The 23,661-nt window shown below is 41.6% G+C and overlaps 1 protein-coding gene and 1 gene segment (V, D, J or C); both read left to right on the top strand.

The window, feature by feature from the left end:
• The first annotated feature begins 3,801 nt into the window (after positions 1-3,801).
• Positions 3,802-4,146, top strand: LOC115457244. The segment is given in 1 exon segment: positions 3,802-4,146. A coding segment is annotated over 1 exon segment (345 nt).
• A 7,047-nt stretch (positions 4,147-11,193) lies between these two features.
• On the top strand, positions 11,194-22,528 carry LOC115457245. Its single transcript, XM_030186667.1, has 2 exons — positions 11,194-12,178; positions 21,567-22,528. Exons 1-2 carry the CDS (start codon positions 11,194-11,196, stop codon positions 22,526-22,528), a joined length of 1,947 nt encoding a protein of 648 aa, XP_030042527.1.
• Positions 22,529-23,661: the final 1,133 nt, after the last annotated feature.

Raw genomic sequence — 23,661 nt, forward strand, 5'->3', positions numbered from 1 at the left:
TGCACGACTTTACGGAATACGTGAGGAAAGTTGTGCGCGGAAATTCTAATTAGTGCCAATTTGTACTGCTAATTGCTCGTTACTGGCCAATTATCAGCGACTGATTGGCTTGTTAAATATTTAAGTTGCACACGTGACGTTAGATCTCGTATATGGAATCTGGGGGGGGGGGCAGATACCAATGGTGAAAAATTAATCTGTAGAAGCGCATCCTGAGGACTCTGGGAAAAAGCTAGAAATCTGGATAGATATTTTCTAGAAAAACAAACGAGTTGAAAGAGATTCAGCAGAGGCTGGTAGAAACGAACCTTATTAAAGTTTGCTCGAAAGCATCCTCTGTCTGGTGTTCTTAAAGTAAATGTGGAACAGGTGGATGTGAAGCGTCTGTTCACACTTTCCAAAAATACTAGGACTAGGGGGCATGCGATGAAACTACAGTGCAGTAAATTTAAAACAAATCGGAAAAAGTTTTTCTTCACCCAACGCATAATTAAACTCTGGAATTCACTGCCGGAGAACGTGGTGAAGGCGGTTAGCTTAGCAGAGTTTAAAAAGGGGGTTAGACGGTTTCCTAAAGGACAAGTCCATAAACCGCTACTAAATGGGCTTGGGAAAAATCCACAATTCCAGGAATAACATGTATAGAATGTTTGTACGTTTGGGAAGCTTGCCAGGTGCCCTTGGCCTGGATTGGCCGCTGTCGTGGACAGGATGCTGGGCTCGATGGACCTTTGGTCTTTTCCCAGTGTGGCATTACTTATGTACTTATTTGATACAGTTAATACCTTACTCCAGTTCTTCGCAGTTATAAAAAAAAACCCCAAAAAACAACACTTGCCTTCTGCAGAGAGTTGCTCAGCTGTATATGTGGTTTTTGTGGTTCTGGGTTTCCGTTTTTAACCTTCTCCTCACTGCTAAATTTCTAAGGGCAGTGATGCAATGCTAAGTGTACCCTAGGCAGTATATACAGCCACACCTAGAATCACCATTCAACCCATGAACATGCAGCTTCGTCTAACTTTGCTCTCTCTGAGCCTTCTAACAGGTAAGCGAAATTCGGAAAATGCATAATTGGCTCTTTGATGCTTTTGCTATTCACACTTTCAGCCAGAGTTGAATATAATGCACCTTTTTGCTTAAAATAGGGGCTCAGGGTCAGGACTCGGTGACGCAGCTTTCTACTATGGAAACCGTCTCTGAAGGGCAGAATGTCACTTTGCACTGCAGCTACAAAACCATTCTGAACCCGTACATTCACTGGTACCGGCAGTACCCGGGACAGCCTTTGCAGTATTTATTGCAAGCTGACTATCTCGGCAAAGTATATAAAGCAGAGGAAGCTGAAGCCAGGATGGAAATCCGGCTGGACAAGGACAAAAAGACAGCTCCTTTAACAATTTCTGGCTGCCTCATCTCTGACGGAGCAGTGTATTTTTGTGCCCTGAGGCCCACAGTTGAACAGACCTCAGCGTTCTTGTTACAAAATCTTCAGAAGCTGAATTGTGCTGTTCTCCCCCCCCCCCCCTCCTCTGCACCACTTGTATTTTACATTGTGCAAGAATGTCACTTGCCTTGAACTATTAAGACAAGGCGTGGGCTAAATCCAACGTCCGACCCTTTCCCCAACAGGAATTCCATAGACGAATGAACATAGTAACGTAGTAGATGACGGCAGATAAAGACCTGTACGGTCCATCCAGTCTGCCCAACAAGATAAACTCACATGTGCTACTTTATATGTATACCTGACCTTGATTTATCCTTGCTATTTTCGGGGCATAGACCGTAGAAGTCTACTCAGCCCTGTTCTCGTACTAAAAGATCTGAAGATTCTGGAATCCCAATTAGTAGCAATATTCCATGTAGAACCCCAAAGAGTAACATAGTAAATGACGACAGATAAAGACCTGAACGGTCCCATCCAGTCTGCCTAACAAGATAAACTCATTTTACATGGTATGTGATTCTTTATGTGAGGGAAGATCCACCAGAAGGTGGAAAACTCAAGCACCCCACGGTAAAAACAACAATGTGCAAAAAGTGGGAGTACGACCAAGGAAACCAGACACTGGAAGACGTTCTTAAATAAAAAGACTTTATTAAAGAGTCTTCAAATCTTTAATAAAGTCTTTTTATTTAAGAACGTCTTCCAGTGTCTGGTTTCCTTGGTCGTACTCCCACTTTTTGCACAATGTGATTCTTTATACCAGAGTTTGATTGGTCCTTGCCATTCTCAGGGCACAGACCGTAGAAGTCTGCCCAGCACCGTTCTTGTACTAGAAGTTCTGAAGATTCTGGAATCCTAAAGAGTTACAAGATTCCGGAATCCCAATTAGTAGCAACATTCCATGTAGAACCCCAAAGAGTAAAATAGTAAATGACGGCAGAGAAAGACCTGCACGGTCCATCCAGTCTGCCCAACAAGATAAACTCATATGTGCTACTTTATGTGTATACCTGACCTTGATTTATCCTTGCTATTTTCGGGGCATAGACCGTAGACGTCTGCCCAGTACTTGCCCCGCCTCCCAACCACTGGTGCTGCCACCCAATCTCTGCTAAGCTTCTGAGGACCCATTCCTTCTGAGTGCCCTGATTACAAAGGTGCGTGTGTTAACCATGTGAATATTATGTCCATAGGAATATTATGAGCATACACTCAGTTAGCATGCACTAAAAACGCTAACGCGCCTTTCTAAACAGGGTCCATAGGATTAAGGGGCCTTTTACAAAGGCGTGTAAGGGCCTTCGCATGTCTAGTGTGTGCCAGGGGCAGTGATTCTACATTTGGCATGCACTGAAAACACGCACTACCACGTGGCACTCACTCGGCAGTGGACACGTGCTGCATGCCTACCACTAAGTCAATGGGTTGGAGGTCAGGTCTCAGGCCCAAAACGGACACGCGCTGTTTTTTACTTTGCCGCACGTAGTGCACTCAAACACGTCATGGCTGAAGCCAAAACCAACATTCTCCTAGAACTCACACGAGTTCTTTGTGTTCTTTGCTGTTTCATTTGGTAGCTGAGGTCTCTCTCGTTCGATTGTTGCTGCTTGGCGGATGTTTGTCCAAATGACCTACCATCTCCTGCTTGTGATTTGCTTTCTCTGGGTGTTTTGGGGTGAGTATAATGACAATTTGGAATAAAAATAAGAAGCCCACCCATTATAATAATTGATTGGGAATGCACTTATGAATGCAGGATAAAAAATAAAGAAGGTTATAGGCTGATGATTAAGGGTTTACCAGTTGAATTCCGAAGCTTGAAAATGACTTTTTATGACTCTCTACTGGAAGTGGTCAGGAAAAATAAACATTACCTAAGATCTCACCTACTTTCCCCCAAACTCAGCTATTGAACTATTTGATTCTTGTTTATAAGTCACTGTAGTCTCTCTAGTAGAAGGACGGCAGAGCAAATGTGGGTAATGAATAACCTTGCTGAATGTAAATTAATAAAATCGTATATATAAGTGAAGAATATACAAAGAGTCCGATGCCGCTTGTTGCATTCTTTGTTGTGCATTGAAATGTTTCAAAGACTCATTACAAGACATACTTTACCATTTTATCTAAAATGAACTCACATATTTTCCCAGTAAGTCAGTGGTGCTTTCTAAAGTATTTTGTATTGATGAATTAATTCATGGACCATATTATTTCAAAGGGAGTCAATGAAGGATGGTTGATTCAGAAATGGTTGCTGTTCTCATTTTTCTATAGCATTTGGCTGGGAAAAATATGGGGCTCAGATGAAGAAGAAATATTTCTGAAGGACTTTAGAGCTTAGTATTTACTCCATGTACGTTTTTGTGGTTTTTGTTGCAGGATCCATTCAAGGAAACTCTGTAAATCAGACTTCAAAAGAACAGCATGTTTCCGAGGGACAGGTGGCACAATTATTGTGTGAATTTAAAACTACTGATCCCTTCCCGTACCTGTTTTGGTATGTCCAGTACCCTAATAAAGCCCCAGAGTTCATATTACGTAGGGATCCGAGCAGTAAGGAAAATGATTCCAATCCGAAGACCAGGTTTGCTGCAACATTGGATAAAGAGAACGGAGTTATCCCTTTAACGATTTCCAACGTGAGAACATCTGATGCTGGAGTGTATTACTGTGCTCTGAGCCTCACAGTGATATAAATCTAGATTCACTCATACAAAAATGGGTGACTTCCTCTATGAACTGTGCAGATTCAGTGAGATGTTTAATTCTCTTGGTTCACAACCAGGGTTCAGAGTTTGGTGTTGGGGTTGTAGCAGGGTCTTAACTCCATATTTAGTAGTGTAGGGAGGAAATTCTCCAAGTGGGGGAAGTAATTTTTTTTGCATTACTCTACAGCTTTCTACGGAGCAGATAGTAAGAGGAAGGATGATGCTGATGAGAATCTTGGGGTGGGGGCAATTGTCCCTCTTGCTCCCCTCCCTACACCCATGTATACATTGCACAGTTTCAAAGTTTCAGGGATTGCCCTCAGTTTAAAAGTGAGACCTTACCCAAAAGGAGACGAGAAGACCCTGATTCTCCCTATACGCATAGTTCCTCCAAATTTTGTAAGAGGCTCATGATTCTGTTTAGATTTTAGTGGAGGTAAACTAAAATCTCTATGTATCAAGGTCACAATATTAAAAAAAAAAAGTTTTCTTGCATATCTATGAAAATTATGCGACGGAAGGGATGAAGATTGGAGGAGTAACAGTAGCCCATACCTTGAGCTCAGTAGCAATAAAAAAATCTAAATACCCTGTTTCCCTATAGCAGCAAAGACCAGTGAGGATGAAAAACAAAAAGTCTTTTGCTTTTCTCATGCAGTTCTCTAGAGGGCACTCCTGACTGCCGCATAATAGCAGAGGCTTCCTGAATCTGTATTTAGCAGACATTTTAGGACTGGATTTAAAGAGGAAGGTTGGCCCTAATTGGCACATTGTACTTATGTGAAATAATATTTGGTTCGGGATAACTAGGAGAAGGCAACTGAATCCCTTGAAACTCAACAGAGATAGAACTGTTGGGTACACAATCAGAATATTCCATTCCCTTATTGCAGTGCTTCTCAACTCTTTCCTGGAGGCACAACTTTCTAGTCAGGTTTGCAGGATCATCACAGTTATCCCCGGATTCTATATATAGCGCGCCTAGTTTTTCTGCGCCAAAATCCAGGAGTATTCTATGACAACACATGAAACTTAATTGGGTTAACAAGCCAATCAGCGTTATTAATAGCACTCGAATATTGTGTTCAATTCTGGTCACCGCATCTCAAAAAAGATATAGTGGAATTAGAAAAGGTGCAGAGAATGGTGACGAAAATGATAAAGAGGATGGGACGACTTCTCTATGAGGAAAGGCTAAAGCGGCTAGGGCTCTTCAGCTTGGAGAAAAGGCGGCTGAGGGGAGATATGAAAGAGGTCTATAAAATAATGAGTGAAGTTGAACGGGTAGATGTGAAGCATCTCTTCACGCTTTCCAAAAATACTAGGACTAGGGGGCATGCGATGAAGCTACAATGTAGTAAATTTAAAACGAATCGGAGAAAATATTTCTTCACTCAACGTGTAACTAAACTCTGGAATTCATTGCCAGAGAATGTGGTAAAGGCGGTTAGCTTGGCAGAGTTTAAAAAAAAGGTTTGGACGGCTTCCTATAGGAAAAGTCCATAGACCGTTATTAAATGGACTTGGGGAAAATCCACTATTTCTGGGATAAGCAGTATAAAATGTTTTGTACATTTTTGGGATCTTGCCAGGTATTTGTGACCTGGATTGGCCACTGTTGGAAACAGGATGCTGGGCTCAATGGACCTTTGGTCTTTCCCAGTATGGCAATACTTACTGTATGTAACAAACAATAATGAGCACTAATTGTCAATCATTAGAATTTTCGCAAACAATTCTCTAAGCATATTTGTAATGCACTGCACCTAAATGGTTATAGGCGGGGAAATGGGCATTTCCTGGGTGTTCCAAAATGTACATGCACTGTTATAGAATATGGGCCTCTACACCTAAATCTATGTTCCCCGGCATTTACGCCACATTTACCCTGGTGTAAATGGATCCACACAGTTTTAAGCACTGTGATATCAACTAATCATATTCTATATAGTAAATATGGGCACCGTTTACAGAATACATTCAGGTTGGAATTTATTCCATGCAGAATTTTTCGCCACCAGATATGGAATCTGGCCCTAAATCATTAATGCTGGCTAGTAAATACAACCATCAGATCCAAGCCCTCAGGGATTGGGAAATCCTATTGTAACTGAAATGTAACTTGGTTTAGGCTTGCATTTGGAAATATAAGTAATTAAATCCAAGTAATAAAATCTAAGAAAACAAAGGAACGCAATCACAATGTCCTGACCTTTCTCTATAAATTCTTCCAAGATTCACTTAAGAGAACTGTCTCCTTATTTGTTCACATAGAAGGAAGTGAGTAGGAAATATGGAAGGAAGGATGAGGGATAAGAGAGGACGAGTAGACGGAGGAATAGGAACCAGACGGAGAGAATGAGCGTCAAAGAAAAGAAATGAAAATATTGACGACAGGAGGACCAAGTGTAAGGATAGTTGACAGATGTGGAAAATGGAGAACTGAAGAGATGGCAATGAACTTAAATTTATTTCACTAGACTTGATATCGGGCATCACTAGAAAGCCTGAAGAGTGTTACAGTAACAGTTCAAAATTATTCTAGCAGATCAAATGAATCGAATAAAAGAAAAGGAAAGGAAGATGAGAGAAATACGATGTAGTGAATGAGAAAACAAGGAGGAAAAAAAATGGAGCTTTTGTCCCTGGTCATGGTAGCGGTAGACGTACGACACATCTGCACATCCCCTTGAAAAAATGCAAAAAGGAAGACACTTTCAGATGATGAGACCTTTATTTAACGAAGTGAAAGGAGATTCAGAGCTATGTAGACATTGGCCTCTAATGGTGATACATTGAAATCTCTCTACAAAAAGTGATTAAAAACTATTTTCTACAACTAGGACAAACCATTTTTTTGCTTGCCAACGAACACAATGCCAACAGTCGGTAAATTACTTGAATCTATTTCAGTTGAGTTGGCTTGGACAATAGAGTCCACAGATTCCAAAGCATTTGGCTTCCAAGATATTTTCTCCAGAGGCAATTTTTCTGTAGGAATGGAAATAACGAGGTTGTTTTTTTTGTTCTTAACATTAAACTCCCACCAGAGAGTTTATTCCTAAGGGCAGAATACATGGTATAAATTATTCTGTTTGCTAGTTCTTAACCAATTACCCTGTACCTGAATGTAACTCACCTTGAGCTACTACTGAAAAAGGTGTGATCAAAATCCAAATAAATAATAAATAATTAGTGAAGGACTCAGAACTAGTGAGGAGGAAATTACCTGGTCTACAGGATATCTAAATTTGGGGCAAATATGAATATACAGTTTCTAGGTATGTATTTAGCATCCAGACAGGAAGACTAATTCCAACGCCTGTACAGAGCACAGAGAAATGCAAAAACGAGGGTCTCTGAAATATGTTTCTATGTATCTGTGCATTTCTGTTTGCCTGTTTTTAAAGCATCTATTGTGTAATCCTTACCACTTAATATTTTTCTCATAATTTTTTCATGTATGTTTTAATTACAGAGAAATCAGGGGTAAAGCTGAAAGAGTTTGTGCTTTGGTGATATTTTATCATTTCAAATTCAAATTCTAAACTCTCATATGTGGAGGACTAAGCCTACTGGTTAGTGCAGTGCACTCTGATCCTGGGGAACTGAGTTTGATTCCCACTGCAGCTCCTTGTAACTCTGGGCAAGTCACTTAACCCTACATTGCCCCTGGTACAAAATAAGTACCTGTATATACTATGTAAACCGCTTTGAATATAGTTGCAAAAACCTCAGAAAGGCGGTATATCAAGTCCCATTTCCCTTTCCCTAAACGACTCTCTCTGTTTCTTTCATTGCTTCACTCCATCTCTCCAGCTTCCTTCCCCTCTGTCTGCTCTCCCTATCTCTGTTTTATTTCTATTTTTCACCTACTGTATTTTTCTCTATTATCTCTTTTTACATTAATAGTTGAGAGAGAGAGAGAGATCAATTTTCATTGCCGACTCTTTCAATGTAAACTTGGTCTACTCTAGATTTCTTCAACAAAGATCTCTCTCTCTCAACTATTAATGTAAAAAGAGATAATAGAGAAAAATACAGTAGGTGAAAAATAGAAATAAAACAGAGATAGGGAGAGAGATCGATCTTTGTTGAAGAAATCTAGAGTAGACCAAATTTGCATTGAAAGAGTCGGCAATGAAAATGCCAACTGGAATTGCTTTGTAAATCTGCAAATATGTCAGGACTAACTTAACTCCATTAGATAGCAGAAATAATTTTCACTGGAGTCAAGTTTAGTGAATATGGGAAAATAGACTGATAGGAGTACAGATTACGGAGTTTACACCTGTAAAATGAATTTGTTCTAGGGACAAACAGACAAACAGAGCAGATCTTATTCAGTCTGTGTTTAAATCTGTCTGTGCACTGACGTCCAGTTAGTTGAAGAATAAAGTTTAAGATTATTTTCTGGTATTTGAGATTCTGAGTCTGTCTAATATTTGAATGCTTGTATCCAGGCCAGAGAACCTTACATGAACCCCCCCCCCCCAAACCCTGCACTTTCTGGCAGCAGTGATCATTCCTTATGTACCGGGACGTTCCCTCAGGTCTTTTCAGTGAACATTGTTTGGTTTTCTGGCTCTATCCCGTGCATGCCTTTAGTCTAATAGGAGTGCTTTTTTTTCTTTTTAGCACTGATCCTCTGGAATGAGCTACCATTATCTTTGCCTGCAGAATTATCCTATCATAAATTTAAAACTGATCTTACAGCACACTTTTGAATTGGTGTATGTGGATTTGCAGGCTGATGCTCCAAACTCACACAATAAAGCCAACAGTGCAGAACCCATACTGCTGGAACTGAGCAGAAAACTAGGCGACCAATGCTCAAAGGAAATGGTATTCAAATTATATGCGTGCTGTAAAAGGGAAAGCAAGGGGAGAATTGCTTGGCGCATGCGCAGAAGAGTTTCACGGTAAGCTCAGCTCTTGTGCACATGCACCAGGCAAACCTGAATGTGAAGCACACAGTCATGACTGTTTTTTTGTAGCTTTTTTATATAAGCTTTTTATTTTATTTTATTTTTTTATTTGGAAGGTTTATATTTAAGTGCAGGAAACAGGCACCAATGTGTGCTTTCACTTTTGCTTTGTTTTTTTTCGGACTCACGCACATTTATTTCTTAGTACTGGCGCTTACAAGCTTGCATGGACTTTCTTCCACTTCCAAAAAAATACCCAAACCAGCAGATTTTAAAGAAAGAATCATGAGAAATCCTCTCTTCAAACACCCCAATGCCTGCTCCGAGTTGGTGTTAGATTTTCAGCAGTAAGGGCGGCTTTGTTTTGTGCGCTGTTCTCTAAGCATTGGGAGGGAATAGGGACTGACCTCATTATTATTATTTATTACATTTGTACCCCGCGCTTTCCCACACATGGCAGGCTCAATGTGGCTTACATAGTAACAGTATAAAGAATTACAAAGTCGTAAAAAGAGTAAGCAATATGTAGTAAACGCAATATTAATGGGGTTAACGGATAAGTAAATTGAACATAGGAGGAATTGGGTGCAGAAGGAAATGAGCGTTGGGAGGTAGGTGTAGAAGGATGGCGAGGAATGGATATGGGGTAGCAATAAGGATAATGGGAATATGGTCAATGTATAACAATTGTCAATAAGAATCATGTGGGCAGGCTTTGGTTAGGTTGAATCGTTAGGGTAGGCTATCTTGAAGAGATGGGTCTTCAGTGCTTTTCTGAAGGGCAGAAGGCCGTTGATGGTACGGATGGGTCTTGGTAAAGCATTCCAAAGCTGGCTACCTGAAAAGGAAAAATTAGATGCGTAGAAGGATTCGTACTTAATCCCTTTGACTACATTTGCATGCTATTTGTGCTAATCTTTGGCGTACACATTGACTCCAACGCTAGAGCCTTCTGAGCATTGTGCGCTCACTAAGGCCGGCGCTAGTCCAGTGCTAATCGCCTCTAGCGCCAGTGTAATGTTTTGAGCATCGTAAGGACCCAGGAGTAGTGAGATATCCTTCTGTTTTAAACTAGACACCTTTATCTTCTGTCTTTAGTTTTGTGTGAACATTTGAGGATATTCTCTATCATAAATTAGGCATTCCTTTCCGGTTTCTTTAATTTTTGGATGTAAACCACCTTGATCTGTGCACCACAGAAGATGGTACAGCAAGCTTCAGTAAACGTATAAGATACATTGGCGAGGGTTTTTCACTCGCGCCAAGACCCCCTTTTATCGCGGCAGGTAAAAGGGAAGTCTCTCTGTCCTGCAGGAAATGGCCACGCGACAAGTAAAGCACTTGTCATGAGGCCATTTTGGGAGGGGGAAGCCCTTACTACCACCCATTGAAGTGGTGGTAAGGGCTCCTGCACTAATCCGGCGGTAACCAGGCAGTTTGAGGCACTGACCGATTACCACCGGGTACATGCCGGCGCTACAAAAATAAATATATTTTTGTGGCATCGGATATGACGATGCGCTAGGGGTGGGAAGTACGGTAGCCCAGCGGTACTTCCTGTTTAGCAAGTGTTAAGCCGGCGTTGGGCTTACTGCCACTTCGTAAAAAGGCCCCTAAGGTAGTTCCAGCAGATGATCTAGGGTTGGGCACTATTAGGCGTGCTTAACAGATATCTCTAAGAATAGCTGCAGCTTTCTCCTTATGCTGTGTTCTCGTGGAAGTCTGCCTTCAAGCCTGGTAGTCCTGAGAGACCCCTGACACAGGTGCTGAGTGCCGAAACATGGACCGTGTCAGGTCCATTCAAAGATTTGTTCCTCAAAACACATGATTAAAGGTTTTATTCCCCCTTTTTTTGAAGGCTCCTGGTACTTTTCTGTTTTGCTGTTTGATCTCTAAGAATAGGGACATATATATAACAGAATAACGTTCAGTGGATTCAGACAGACAGACAGACTAATGAGAGGCAAAGAAGAGGCTTAACAGTGTTGATTATCTTTATCATCCTTCCAAATTATCGCTACAACCTATTAATGGAAGTGCTGTTCCGAGAATCATTTATTTCATAGTGTTTTCTTATTTCCAGGCACAAACCAATAAAGTGTGATAAATGGCAGTTGGAAATGAGACTAAAGTCATAGAATTCACCCTTTTGGGACTTTCGGACACTCCAGAATTGCAGATCGTATTCTTCATGGTGTTCCTGCCTCTCTATCTGCTCACTGTAGCTGGGAATCTTCTCATCATGGTGACCATCAAGGTAGACCCTCGTCTGCACTCTCCCATGTACTTCTTCCTCAGTAACATGTCTTTTTTGGATTTATGCTATTCGACTGTTACTGTTCCCAAAACTCTACTTAGCCTCATCTCGGAGAACAAAGCCATCTCGTTCAACGACTGTATTGCCCAATTATTTTTTCTGCACTTCTTTGGGGGCACAGAGTGCTTTCTGTTGACGCTGATGGCCTACGATCGCTATGTTGCCATCTGCAATCCTTTGCGTTACACCACCATAATGAACAGGACTGTATGTTTCCAACTGGTTGCCTCTACTTGGGTAGCTGGCTTTGTCCACTCATTCACACAGGCATTTTTAACGTATCAACTGCCTTTCTGTGGTCCGAATGAAATAAACCATTTTTTTTGTGACGTTCATCCGTTATCAGTGTTGGCTTGCTCTAACATTTTTGCGATTGAAACCATGATCATTGCCAACAGTGGAATGATATCCTTAACTTGCTTCCTGGTGCTACTTTTATCTTACATAGGTATCATCTCCACCATCTTAAAGATTCGATCTGCTGAGGGAAGGCGCAAAGCCTTTTCCACTTGTGCTTCTCACCTCATGGTGGTCACTTTGTTCTTTGGTCCCTGTGTCTTCATTTACCTGAGACCTTCAGTGACATTTTCAGCTGATAAGATGGTCTCCATTTTTTACACCATCCTGACCCCTTTGTTAAATCCCGTTATATACACTCTGAGAAATGAGGAAGTGAAAACAGCCATGAAGAGACTAAACAGCAGGAAAGTATTTCCTCAGGGGATGCATAAACCCTGTTTTCAGAAGAAAAATAATGAGAAATATTGGCTTGAATGTAGCTGTTTATTTTTAGAAGGCAGAACTCAGTAAACTCTAAAGGAGCATCTGTTATTGATATAATATTGCTTGATTTTGAGCTCACTGTATGGATTCTTGAGATATATTATCCATTTATTATTTTTTTTTTTGTTACAATCATCCTTTAACTAGAATAAATCTCTGCCAGTTTTGTTCATCCTCGTTCAGAGCTAGTGTTATTTTCTTTCTGAAATCCATCAGGGAATGTTTTTTCATAGCTAGGACTGTTTTATATGGTCCTATTTGTCCGGTTAACTTATGTGGTTAAGATCTGAATATAGCATTAACCGCATAAGTGCTGACTCCACCTCCAGATTACCCACAAAATGGCTGGCAATCATTTTGGAGGTTAGTTGATATTCAGTGGTGATTTAACTGGGTTATGACTATTGACCCCATTACTTTCCCACCTGATTACTAAGCCGCACTAGTGGATTCTGTGCGGCAATACCGACGCAGCCCATTCAAAGCCCATTCATTAGCACACGGCAGTCCCTAGTGCAACTTAGTAAACAGAGGGCAGTGGTGTAGCGAGGGCGGCTGCTACCCGGGGCGGTTCGCCGTTATGCCCCCCTCCTGGGTGCAGCATGAAACCCCCCCTCAGTGCATCAACCCCCCCCCCTCAGCGCATCACCCAAGCCCCCCCCCCCGAGTGCACTCTTGCCTACTGTGTGCACGCCGCTGGGGGGGGGGGGTGTCGGTTCTGGGGCAGAGGGAGCAGGGAACCAGCAGAGCCGACACCCCCCAGCGGCGTGCACCCGGGGTTGATTGCCCACACCGTCCCGCCCTTGCTACACCACTGACAAAGGGTTTTATGTTTTTTACTTTTTTTTTTGCTTATTTATGTTGAATTCTTTAAAATTCTACAAACCACACTGGCTCCCAATCAAAGAACGCATCGCCTTCAAAATCTGCACCCTGGTTCACAAAATCATCTACGGAGAAGCTTCGAGTTACATGACAGACTCGATCGACTTACCAATTAGAAATACATCCGAATCAACACGATCTTATCTAAATCTGCACTACCCAAGCTGCAAAGGACGTAAATACAAAACAACTTACGCATCTAGTTTTTCCTACATAAGCACACAACTGTGGAACGCATTACCAAAACCCTTGAAAACGACGTACGACCACCTAAAATTCCGGAAATCAGTAAAACCCAACCTGTTTAAAAAGGCATACCCTACCGATCCAAGTTAAATGCCTAATCTCTGCAACACAACCAGACTAAAGCACGTAATGGACATAACACATCTCTTCCGTTCTCCTAATGTGGCTGTGCCACATGAACTTGATCTTACCACAACATCACCCTGTATTTGTTCACACCGGAGCCTGCAAAGGCCTCTCCGGTACTAAGTAAGCCACATTGAGCCTACAAATAGGTGGGAAAATGTGGGATATAAATGTAACAAATAAATAAAATAAATAAATAGTTAGTTCATAAGGTTTTGACAACTTTTCTTATTTTTAAATCCAGTGTGGTTGTGTAAATTTTGTTCAGTGACTTGGAAAATCAGCGGTGGTCCTATACTTTCATTAAAATAAAAGCTGCAAACATTACCTGTATTTTAAAACATGATGTAAAATAAATAAATCTTAAAATACAAGTCATTAGTTTTATTTGCTTAGTAGTAGTAGCAGTTTGCGCTTTGCTTTTGTGGCTTCTGTATTTTGGTACTGATACCGCCAGGCCCGCGTTGGGCTTACGCCGCTTTATAAAAGGGCCTCTTAGGGCTTTTTTTTTTACAAAGCCACGCTAGCGATTTCCACGTGGCAAATGAGAAGAAGCCCATAGGAACTGAAGAGGCTCCCTCTCATTTACTGAGCAGGAAATGATAGTGCGGCTTTGTAAAAGAAACCTTGAAATAAGAAAGAAGAAACGAACTGCAAAGATCAACAGGAAAGCAATATTCAGCCAAGGACGTTATCAGTGAAACACTAATGCACTGTCTTAAACACGAATAGTCCATCCAAGTTAGACAGAAAGTAGAGTTTAGGATTCAGATCCTCAGTTGTCACCTGAAAGCCTTGCTTAAATAATGTACAGCCGATATTCAGTCCATGGTGGTCAACATTTTTTTAAAATGCTGAGAGCCAGGGGCAGACGTAGGTCCAGATAGTCTGGGCACTGGTACTGAGTATCTGGGGCTAATGTAAGCCAAGGAAGCCACCGGAGCTTATATGGGTCCCAGCCAATATTTATTTATTTATTGCATTTGTATCCCACATTTCCCCACCTATTTGCAGGCTCAATGTGGCTTACATTGTACTGTAATGGCGATCGCCAGTTCCGGATCAAGAAATACATAGTGGTATTGTAGTAAAGTTCGTACATGACAAAGTAATTAAGCAGTCAAGTGTTTAAGTTTTTCCGGTGTAAGAATTCAAGTGGTATTACATTAAAGTTCAGTAATTGGCAGTGTAGGTGAAGTAGGGAGGTATTGAAAGTTCATTTTGTCTATTCCTAGTATCGGTTTCCTTGTCTGGTATTTAGGATGTATTCATAAGGGTCACAGCTGAATGTTAGCCAGGACCTGTATAACTTTATTATTTGTAGCTCCCATGATTTCCCTACCCCCGATGCAGCCCCCCCATGCCTTCTCCCACCTCCCAGCCCACATTGGTCAAAATCCCTATCTCCCAGAAAGTTCCTCCAACCCCTCTGATCTAGGACATGCTCTCCCATTCCAAAAAAATTAGTAAACACAGTTTATATTTTATTAAAACTTACATTAGTGCCCAAACTGAACTCGTAGATCTGGGTACATAAGTAATGCCATACTGGGAAAAGACCAAGGGTCCATCGAGCCCAGCATCCTGTCCACGACAGCGGCCAATCCAGGCCAAGGGCACCTGGCAAGCTTCCCAAACGTACAAACATTCTATACTGGGTATAGCCCAGTATTATAAGGTTGTTAACATTCTATACATGTTATTCCTGGAATTGTGGATTTTTCCCAAGTCCATTTAGTAGCGGTTTATGGACTTGTCCTTTAGGAAACCGTCTAACCCCTTTTTGAACTCTGCTAAGCTAACCGCCACCACCACTGGGTGGTTTATATAAAAAAAAAAGCATAAAATGTTTAGGAAAAGGAGCTACAATGCTCGGACAGGAAAGTACTTTCATTCACACCAGACTAGTCAAACCTTTGTTAGACAGTAGCACGAGTAAACAGGATTGGGGCGAGAAGAAAGGGATGGGGAGTGGTGGTCAAGACAGGGTGAGGGAGAAAGGGAAACAATGAGTCTGAATGAAGTCTCTCCACCCCTCAATCAGTCAAAATGAAATGCCTGTGTAAGAAGCCAGGTTTTCAAAGCTGCTTTAAACTTTTTGAAAGACGGTTCAGAAGGGATAGTGAGAGAAAGTGAATTCCAACGAGCAGGGGCCATGATGTAGCATTGGGGAGGGACTAGTTGGTAATCAATGATGGAGTGGAGGAGATGCATAGGGGAATATGGGATGGTTAACATCGTGAGATAGATTGAGAGTCAGAGTCTGTGGGCCTTGAAGGTGAGGAAGAGCAACTTAAATAAGACATGTTTTTCAATGGAAAGCTAGAGAAATTTTTGGAGCAGGGGGAAGACATGGATTGGAGTTTCTTGCGTGAGAGAAGCCCAAGGAAACAATATTGCAGTAGGTCGAGTTTGGTGATTAATAAGGAAAGAACCAGTGAATGAAAAGTATCGTGCTCTTATTCCTCTTTATCTGATTCTTCCCTGCTCCTCTATTCTCCACATCCTCCCAATGTCCTGGCCTCTGGGAATCTGCAGGAGGTGGCAGAACTGTGGGAGAATGTACCTCCAATCTTTGAGAACCAAAGGACTGAAGCAAGAGTATTTTATGTAAACCTGAAGTCCATCCTAACGACATTTCTTCGAACCATTTTAGACTCTCTTCTCCTTTCCCTGTTTCTTCTATTCTATCTAATTTAATTGTAACCGTATCACCTCTGATCTGGCGATAGCCTATCAGTACATTGTAAGCCACATTGAGCCTGCAAGACTGTGGGGCAAACGTGGGGTATGAATGTGCAAATAAATACATAAATAAATAAATAATTTAATGGCTTCACGCTACTAGATGTTAGGCGTTACAAAGACTGTTACAAGAACCGCCCGTATTCTCAGGCGTAGGAATTCCCCATTGGGCAAGTCAGGGTGATTCACTGCAAGGGTACAACAGGCATCAACTGGGTCCTTTCTAACACCAGAATGATGACCATTATGTGCCGCAAGCATCCCGGACAGATAGATCCTATGGTTTCATATCTAGATATCATCGTTGGCGTTTATAAGGAATTTGGGGGCTTGCTTGGCTTCCATATGATGAACGTTTTAGTGACAAGATGGAGACACAGCCTGAGGGCAGAGGACAAATTTACAAAATATGGTAAACGTGTTGGTATCTGGTAGTGGAAAGTTACAAAGTGGAGAAGGAAGTATAGCCATAGTAGGTACAACACATCCTATGGATGACCAGCAGTTCATTGTTCAACAAGGGAGAAGAGCTGAGTTCATGCATTTTGATATTACATGTTTATTAAAATTTGTTATACCGCCCTATCTGAATAGACAGGTGAGGGTGGTTTACTAAAGCTAAAAATATAAATAAAACAATTTAAACAAAGGAAAACGAAAATAGATGGAATTCCATTAAGATAGTAAAGAAAGCATCCACAACGAGAACATACAGAACTTTAAACAATAATCACCATATCTGAAACCCTAGTCAAGAAATAAAACATCACTGGCAACAGAAAAAAAAAGTGTATTTTAAGTAACGTTACAGTTTGGTAAGTTGAAAATGCGGTGACTTGAGATGTAGATGTATATTTTTAAAATACTGCAACTATTATTGACATACTGGGCAGGTCAGGCGTGGGGCAGCGTTAGGGAAGAGCCGTGGTTTATGCATAGCTAAGCAGCCTAAATTTTGGACAGCACAAGAGTTGTCCTCAATTAGGCTGCTCAGCGTGCTGTGACAAGGCTACCGCCAGGGCGGCTAGGATGAAGCAGTTAGACCCTGAAATACAAGTACCAGAAGCCATTGCAAGGAGGGAGGCAGAGAGTAGTCTGGAGACAAGGGAATGGACTCCCAGCTCCAGCAGAGGGAGCCAGGGGGATAGCCAGGCTGAGCCTATAATTTCGTCACCCACTAGGGGGAGGCGGAGGGAAGAAGCTCAGTTCCCCTGGATACGCAATCAATATACCATGAGGCCCAGCTGGAATAGAGAGGGGCCTATGGAGAGGGAAGAAGAGGATTGGACGGATTATATGGAAGGAGGGGGAGAGGAATCCCAGGAGGAGGGAGAAGCCTCTATGGAGTGGGAGAGTTCCAAGGCAGGGATGGCCAGCTCCTGAGGGTTTGGAAGTGGTGTTAAGAGGTGAGAGTAACCTGCTTCACTGGAAGCCTGTTTTATTTACCTGCTTTACTGGAAGCCTGATTTATAGAAAGCCTGACTTTGAAAACCTGCCTTGGTCTGGAAAAACCCTGATTGGTGGGAAACCTGTTTTTGGTTGGAACTTGTTTGTTTGGAGATAACCTGTGTACTGAAGTTTGAGACAGCTGTTATTGGCCTGATAATAAAAGCTTTTGACCTAACCACTCTCTACAATTGTGGTGAGCTCTGGAAGTTCGGTTGGTGGGCGGCTCCTTTTCATAATGCGAGTGCTGGCACTTAAGTACATAAGTACATAAGCATCGCCATGCTGGGACAGACCAAGGGTCCATTGAGCCCAGCACCCTGTCACCGACAGCGGCCAAAAGAACAAGCAGTTTGTCCTGCCCATCCTAGAAATACTGTATTCCCTTGTCTATTCAATAACATTCTTTGGCTTTTTCCTCCACTAAACATTGCTGGCACCCATATAAATTTTTTAAAACAAACTTGAGCCTTCTCCCACCTCCCACGACAAAGCCCCCCCCTCCCTCAGCCCATAGCCAGAAAGCAGTCCAGTAGACTACTAGGGCTTCCTAAGATAAGCCTGGGAAGGGCCTACCAGTGTTGAGTGGGGAGGAGGATAGGGGAATGCTGGGGAGAGGGGAGTTTTGGTTTACCCGAATCTGGATTTCGGGTCAGATTTGGTGCCAAAAAAGAAACTCAGTCAGCACCTTAGAAGGAATATTTCCTGGGGCTGGGATGCAGTGCCCATATTTGGGAGTTGGACCACAGACAGGAGGAAAGAGGGTTGGAATGGGCGTGCGCCTAAATATACTTCTGATGAATTATTATGACCTGTTAATTTATTTATTTGTTACATTTGTATCCCACATTTTCCTACCTATTTGCAGGCTCAATGTGGCTTACATAGTGCTGGAGAGCTGTTTGCAGACTCCGGAGTAAACAAATACAAGGTGATGTTGTGGAAGGATAAGGTTCATGTTGTAGGACCACATGAAGGTATCGTACTGTGGAAGAGTTGTGTGATGGCCATTACGAACTTTAGTGTTGTTGTGTCGCTGAGATTAGGCGTTTATGTTGGGTCGGTAGGGTATGCCTTTTTAAACAGGTGGATCTTATGTGATTTTCTGAAGTGTAAGTGGCCGTATATGGTTTTCAAGACTTTGGTAGTGCGTTCCATAGTTGTATGCTGATGTACGAAAAACTAGATGCGGAAGTTGATTTGTATTTGAGTCCTTTGCAGCTTGGGAAGTGGAGATTTTAAATGATAATGAATAGACTGTGACTCGTAATGCTGACATGCTATGAAGAACGATCTCTCTACAACTAGTGTTTCTACAATAAAGGCTGATGCATCAACATGTCAGTTTGAGTTGCAGGGTAAGCAAGTTCTGTGGGACCTCTGGGTCTGCCTGGCCTCTCATGATTAAAACCATGAAATCAATGCACCAGCTGCAATGGTAGAGGCCTGGCAGAGTATCCTGGGGTTCCTTTGAGGTAAAAGTAACTAAGAAATAATGCATGTCCCTTTTCTACGCATGACTTCATGGCCCTTTTGCCAATCGGCTGTAAAAGGTGGCCCGCGGTGGTGTCAGCACATGGGATCGCTGTGTACTGAGGCCACCTTTTACTGCAGAGGGTAAAAGGGCATTTTTCCAATAAAGGTATTAAATGGCGAGCCGTTACCGCCTTCTACTTAGGAGGCGGTGAGGGCTCCGGCGGTAATCGGGCAGCGTGCATGCTGCCCGATTACCGCTGGGCATACCTAATCCCCGCCCACTGGTGCTAGAAAATAAAAGCTATTTTCGATCACTGGAAATGGCGCATGGCAGAACCGGAACTACCGCCGGGTTCCCGGGAGAGCCTGGCGATACGGCCAATTCACTATATGCTATTCCAGCGGTAGCCCTACTGCTAGTTGGACAGGAGACATTTGTGGCCTTTTTAATTATGATTAACAGCCACTGAATATTAGTAGATAGCCCTGAACAAACGATGTAACTGGACAGGAGGCATTTGTGGCCTGTTAGATTGCTTTGAATTTTGACCCCATGGACTCCATAGGTTTCAAACTTTTGTTTCTTCACAGATGTACTGGCTATTAGTGGGAATGGCAAAGTTGTTTAACCACCTGCTTCTCTTGAGATCCTCCAAAGATTATAATCCATAGAGACCCAAGTACAGTTTAAAGTTCATCACTTCGCTGCCTACTGAGACCCTTCTGCCTGTAGTTGTAGACAGACCTAGTAAGGCAGAGACTACCTATTCTCCAGAACTGAAGAACTGACTTCGTCTAATAATTATACTTTGTGGTATTTTTCAGGAATATGTTTGGTATGGAAAATATCATCCATTTATCTGATGATCTCTCTCTATAATTTGCTGTAAGTATCTATCTCTATTATTATCCACTTTATAATTTTCAGTCTTTTAACATAAGTGTTCAAAATTTCATTCTGTGAATATACTTTACTTAGTGGGTAAAGCTGGGAAACAGCAAAGAAATATCTATTCAGGTTCAGGATAAAAAATATGTTATGACCCTTAACTAGTTGCAGACGTTTCTGCCATTTTGAGTTTACATTCATCTCCTGTCTTGTTCACCTTAGTTCTCGTTGTCTCACTTCCCTTGCTGTAACTCATGGTCTCTTTCCAGCTCTTTCTTTAATATATCTGAAGAGAACAATCTTTACCAATCAAACCTTGAATAGACCATCAAGTTTGAATTGGAAGAATTGGAAAGCAATTGTCAAGTTGTCAAGTTGTAATGCCAATCCCTAGAAGTATTGTGAGATGATAAAACGTTTCACTGATGGTTATTATCCATGTAATAAAATAACATCTTGATTGAACTGATGAACTGTGCTTGAATAAGAGGGAAAGTCAGTGAGCAGCAGACGGTGAGTAGAATTTATGTGAATTTATGTGAGTAGAATTTATCTACTTCTCACTGGTCTTCCACTCAGCCATCTCTCTCCTCTCCAGTCTGTCCATAATTCTGCAGCATGACATATTTTCCGCCAAAATCATTATACCCACACTAGCCCACTCCTCAAGTCACTTCACTGGCTCCCTCTCCGCTTCCGCATACAGTTCAAACTTCTCTTACTGACCTTTAAATGCATCCATTCTGCAGCCCCCCATTACCTCTCCACTCTCATCTCTCCCTACATTCCTCCCCGTGAACTCCGCTCACTGGACAAATCTCTCTTGTCGCCCCCCTTCTCCTCCACTGCTAACTCCAGACTTCGTTCCTTTTCCCTCGCGGCACCTTATGCCTGGAATGGACTTCCTGAGCCTGTACGCCTAGCTCCATCTCTACCTGTTTTCAAATCTTTGCTGAAAACCCACCTTTTCACTGCTGGTTTTGGCTCCTAGATTCTACTCAATTACCCTCCCCTTGTTCCTTCTCACCCAGTACTTCCCTCGCCCTTAATTGTCTTGTCTGTCTGTATTTTTAGATTGTAAGCTCTATTGAGCAGGGACTGTCTCTCTGTGCCAGGTGTTCAGCGCTGCGTGCGTCTGGTAGCGCTATACAAATGCTAATAATAATAATATGTGGGAAAAGTCCTCTCAGCCCTCCCTGTCTCTCACCTAACCCTCCCTTCCCTCATCCTTTCAGACTGTCACTGAAATACTTCGATGTTTCACTTATATATGCTGTTACTGATCAAAATTTGCTTATTTCTGATCTGATGAAGAAGGGCTACCTTCGAAAGCTGATGAAAAAATGTATTAAGTTAGTCCAATAAAAAAGGTATCATCTTATTTTCTTTTTTCTTTTATTCTATTTCTATTGATTACCAAGATAACATAAAAAGTAAGTTTTCAGTCTGGATTTTGAAAGGGCACAACAGCTCAGGACGTCCTTGTAAAGAATCTCAATGTTCTCTGATCATCTGCTTCATTTTATGTATTCTGTCTATTGTCTCTTGTGTTTCTGTTTCCCTACAGTTGGTAAAGTAGAAGGAATGGCAGTCAGGAATGAAACCAGAGTCACACAGTTCATCCTCCTTGGACTTTCGGGCAATCCAGACCTACAGATAGTATACTTTGTGCTGTTTCTAGTGGTTTATCTGCTCACCGTGACTGGGAATTTTCTCGTTGTGTTAACCATCTATGTGGACTCTCACCTGCACACTCCCATGTATTTCTTCCTCAGCAACCTGTCTTTCTTAGATTTGTCCTTTTCTACAGTCACTGTCCCAAGAACCCTAGTTAACTTTCTCTCACAGAGCAAAACTATCTCTTTCAACGACTGTGTTACTCAATTTTTCTTTGTGCATTTCATTGGGAGTGCAGAAGGCCTTCACCTGACCTTGATGGCTTATGACCGTTACGTTGCTATCTGCCATCCTTTGCGTTATACCACAATAATGAATAGAAGAGTTTGTCTTCTTCTAGTGGTTTTTACATGGTTAGGTGGCTTCACTCATGCCTGTGGGCAATCATTTCCAATAGCTCAGCTATCCTTCTGTGGTCCCAACGAGTTAGATCACTTTTTTTGTGACTCCCACACCTTATCTTTGTTGGCTTGCTCCGATACCTTTATCAGTGAGGTTGCAGATATGGCCAACAGCGGAACCTTAGCTCTGATTTGTTTTTTTGGGGTGTTCATATCTTATGTATACATCATCTCCACTATCTTAAAAATTCGCTCAGTTGAGGGAAGGCGGAAAGCCTTCTCCACCTGTGCCTCCCACTTCCTGGTGGTCATTTTGTTTTTCGGCCCCTGCATCTTCCTCTACATGAGACCGTCGGTGGTATTTGCAGCAGACAAAAAGGTTTCCGTTTTTTACACCATCGTGACCCCTTTGCTAAACCCCTGCATTTATACTCTCAGAAGCGAGGAGGTAAAGAAAGCCATGAAAAGGCTGGGAGGTAAAAAATCGTTTCTGGGGACAAATATGAACTGATTTCCTATCCATTTAAAGAAAGTTACCATCATGTAAGTCATATGCTCTCTCTGACTTGACGTATACTCTTTAAAATGATTTTCCTTGGATTAATGTTTTTTTTTTTAAATAGAATTTCCATTAACAAGTTTTGAAATATGGAGTTTTAGTGAAAAGTGGAGCTATACACTCTAGAATCAAAGGACCCAGATATATGTAAATATTTGCTCATTAATAAACTTGAATTGATTGTCTAAAATTATTTTTGAGACTTACTAATATCTTGTTCTAAGACTCTATATCTCTATTGATTAAATTCACATTTGCTATTATATAATAACATTTGCTTGGATGTGAGAAATATTGAAGTTTTTTCTGACTGGACCATCAGATGTTTGTCCCAATTCTTTTTGGTTCCCTCTTTCCCTTTGTCTCCTGTACTGTTGTCTCATTCCCTCCAATCACCTTCTGAAGTTGCCTTTCTGTGTGAATTGCTTACCTTGCAAACTCACATCTAGGGGGTCTGGACAGATTCCTGAAGGAAAAGTCCATTGATCGTTATTAAATTCTGGGGTTTTGCCAGGTTCTTGGGGCCTGGATTGGCCACTGTCGGAGACAGAGTGCTGGGCTTGATGGACCTTTGGTCTTTTCCCAGCTTGGCAGTGCTTATGTACTTATGTATTAAGGTGGGCTGTAGGTGCATTAGTGTTTTTAACGCATGTATATGGTTTACGTGCGTTAAATGCTAACACGCTCATAGAAATGTATAGGTGCGTTAGCGTTTAACACGCCTTAATTTTAAAGGCGCATTAGAAATGCTAAAACGCCTTAGTAAACATACCCCTTAGAACTAAACACTTCGTACCTGAATTATCAGTAGATTAGTTTATATAGACACTGTCCTATCTGTAAAAAAATTAAAAAACAAAAGAAAATCTATTTAGTTTTACTTGATTTTGCTCATTGATTCTTAAAGAACTAGACTGTTCTTTTAGATGACTTAATAGTGGAAACGTTGTTTGATCTTAAAACTCATATGCTTGTTAAATGATTATTTGGAAGTATTATGCCTCAACAAGTAACCAATTTGTTTTTTTTTCTCTCTCTGCAGATCTGAATCTTTCCTTCCTGTTTCTGTGCTTCCATCAAAAATG

This window comes from Microcaecilia unicolor, chromosome 14 (assembly GCF_901765095.1).
Source record: "Microcaecilia unicolor chromosome 14, aMicUni1.1, whole genome shotgun sequence".
NCBI lineage: Eukaryota > Metazoa > Chordata > Amphibia > Gymnophiona > Siphonopidae > Microcaecilia > Microcaecilia unicolor.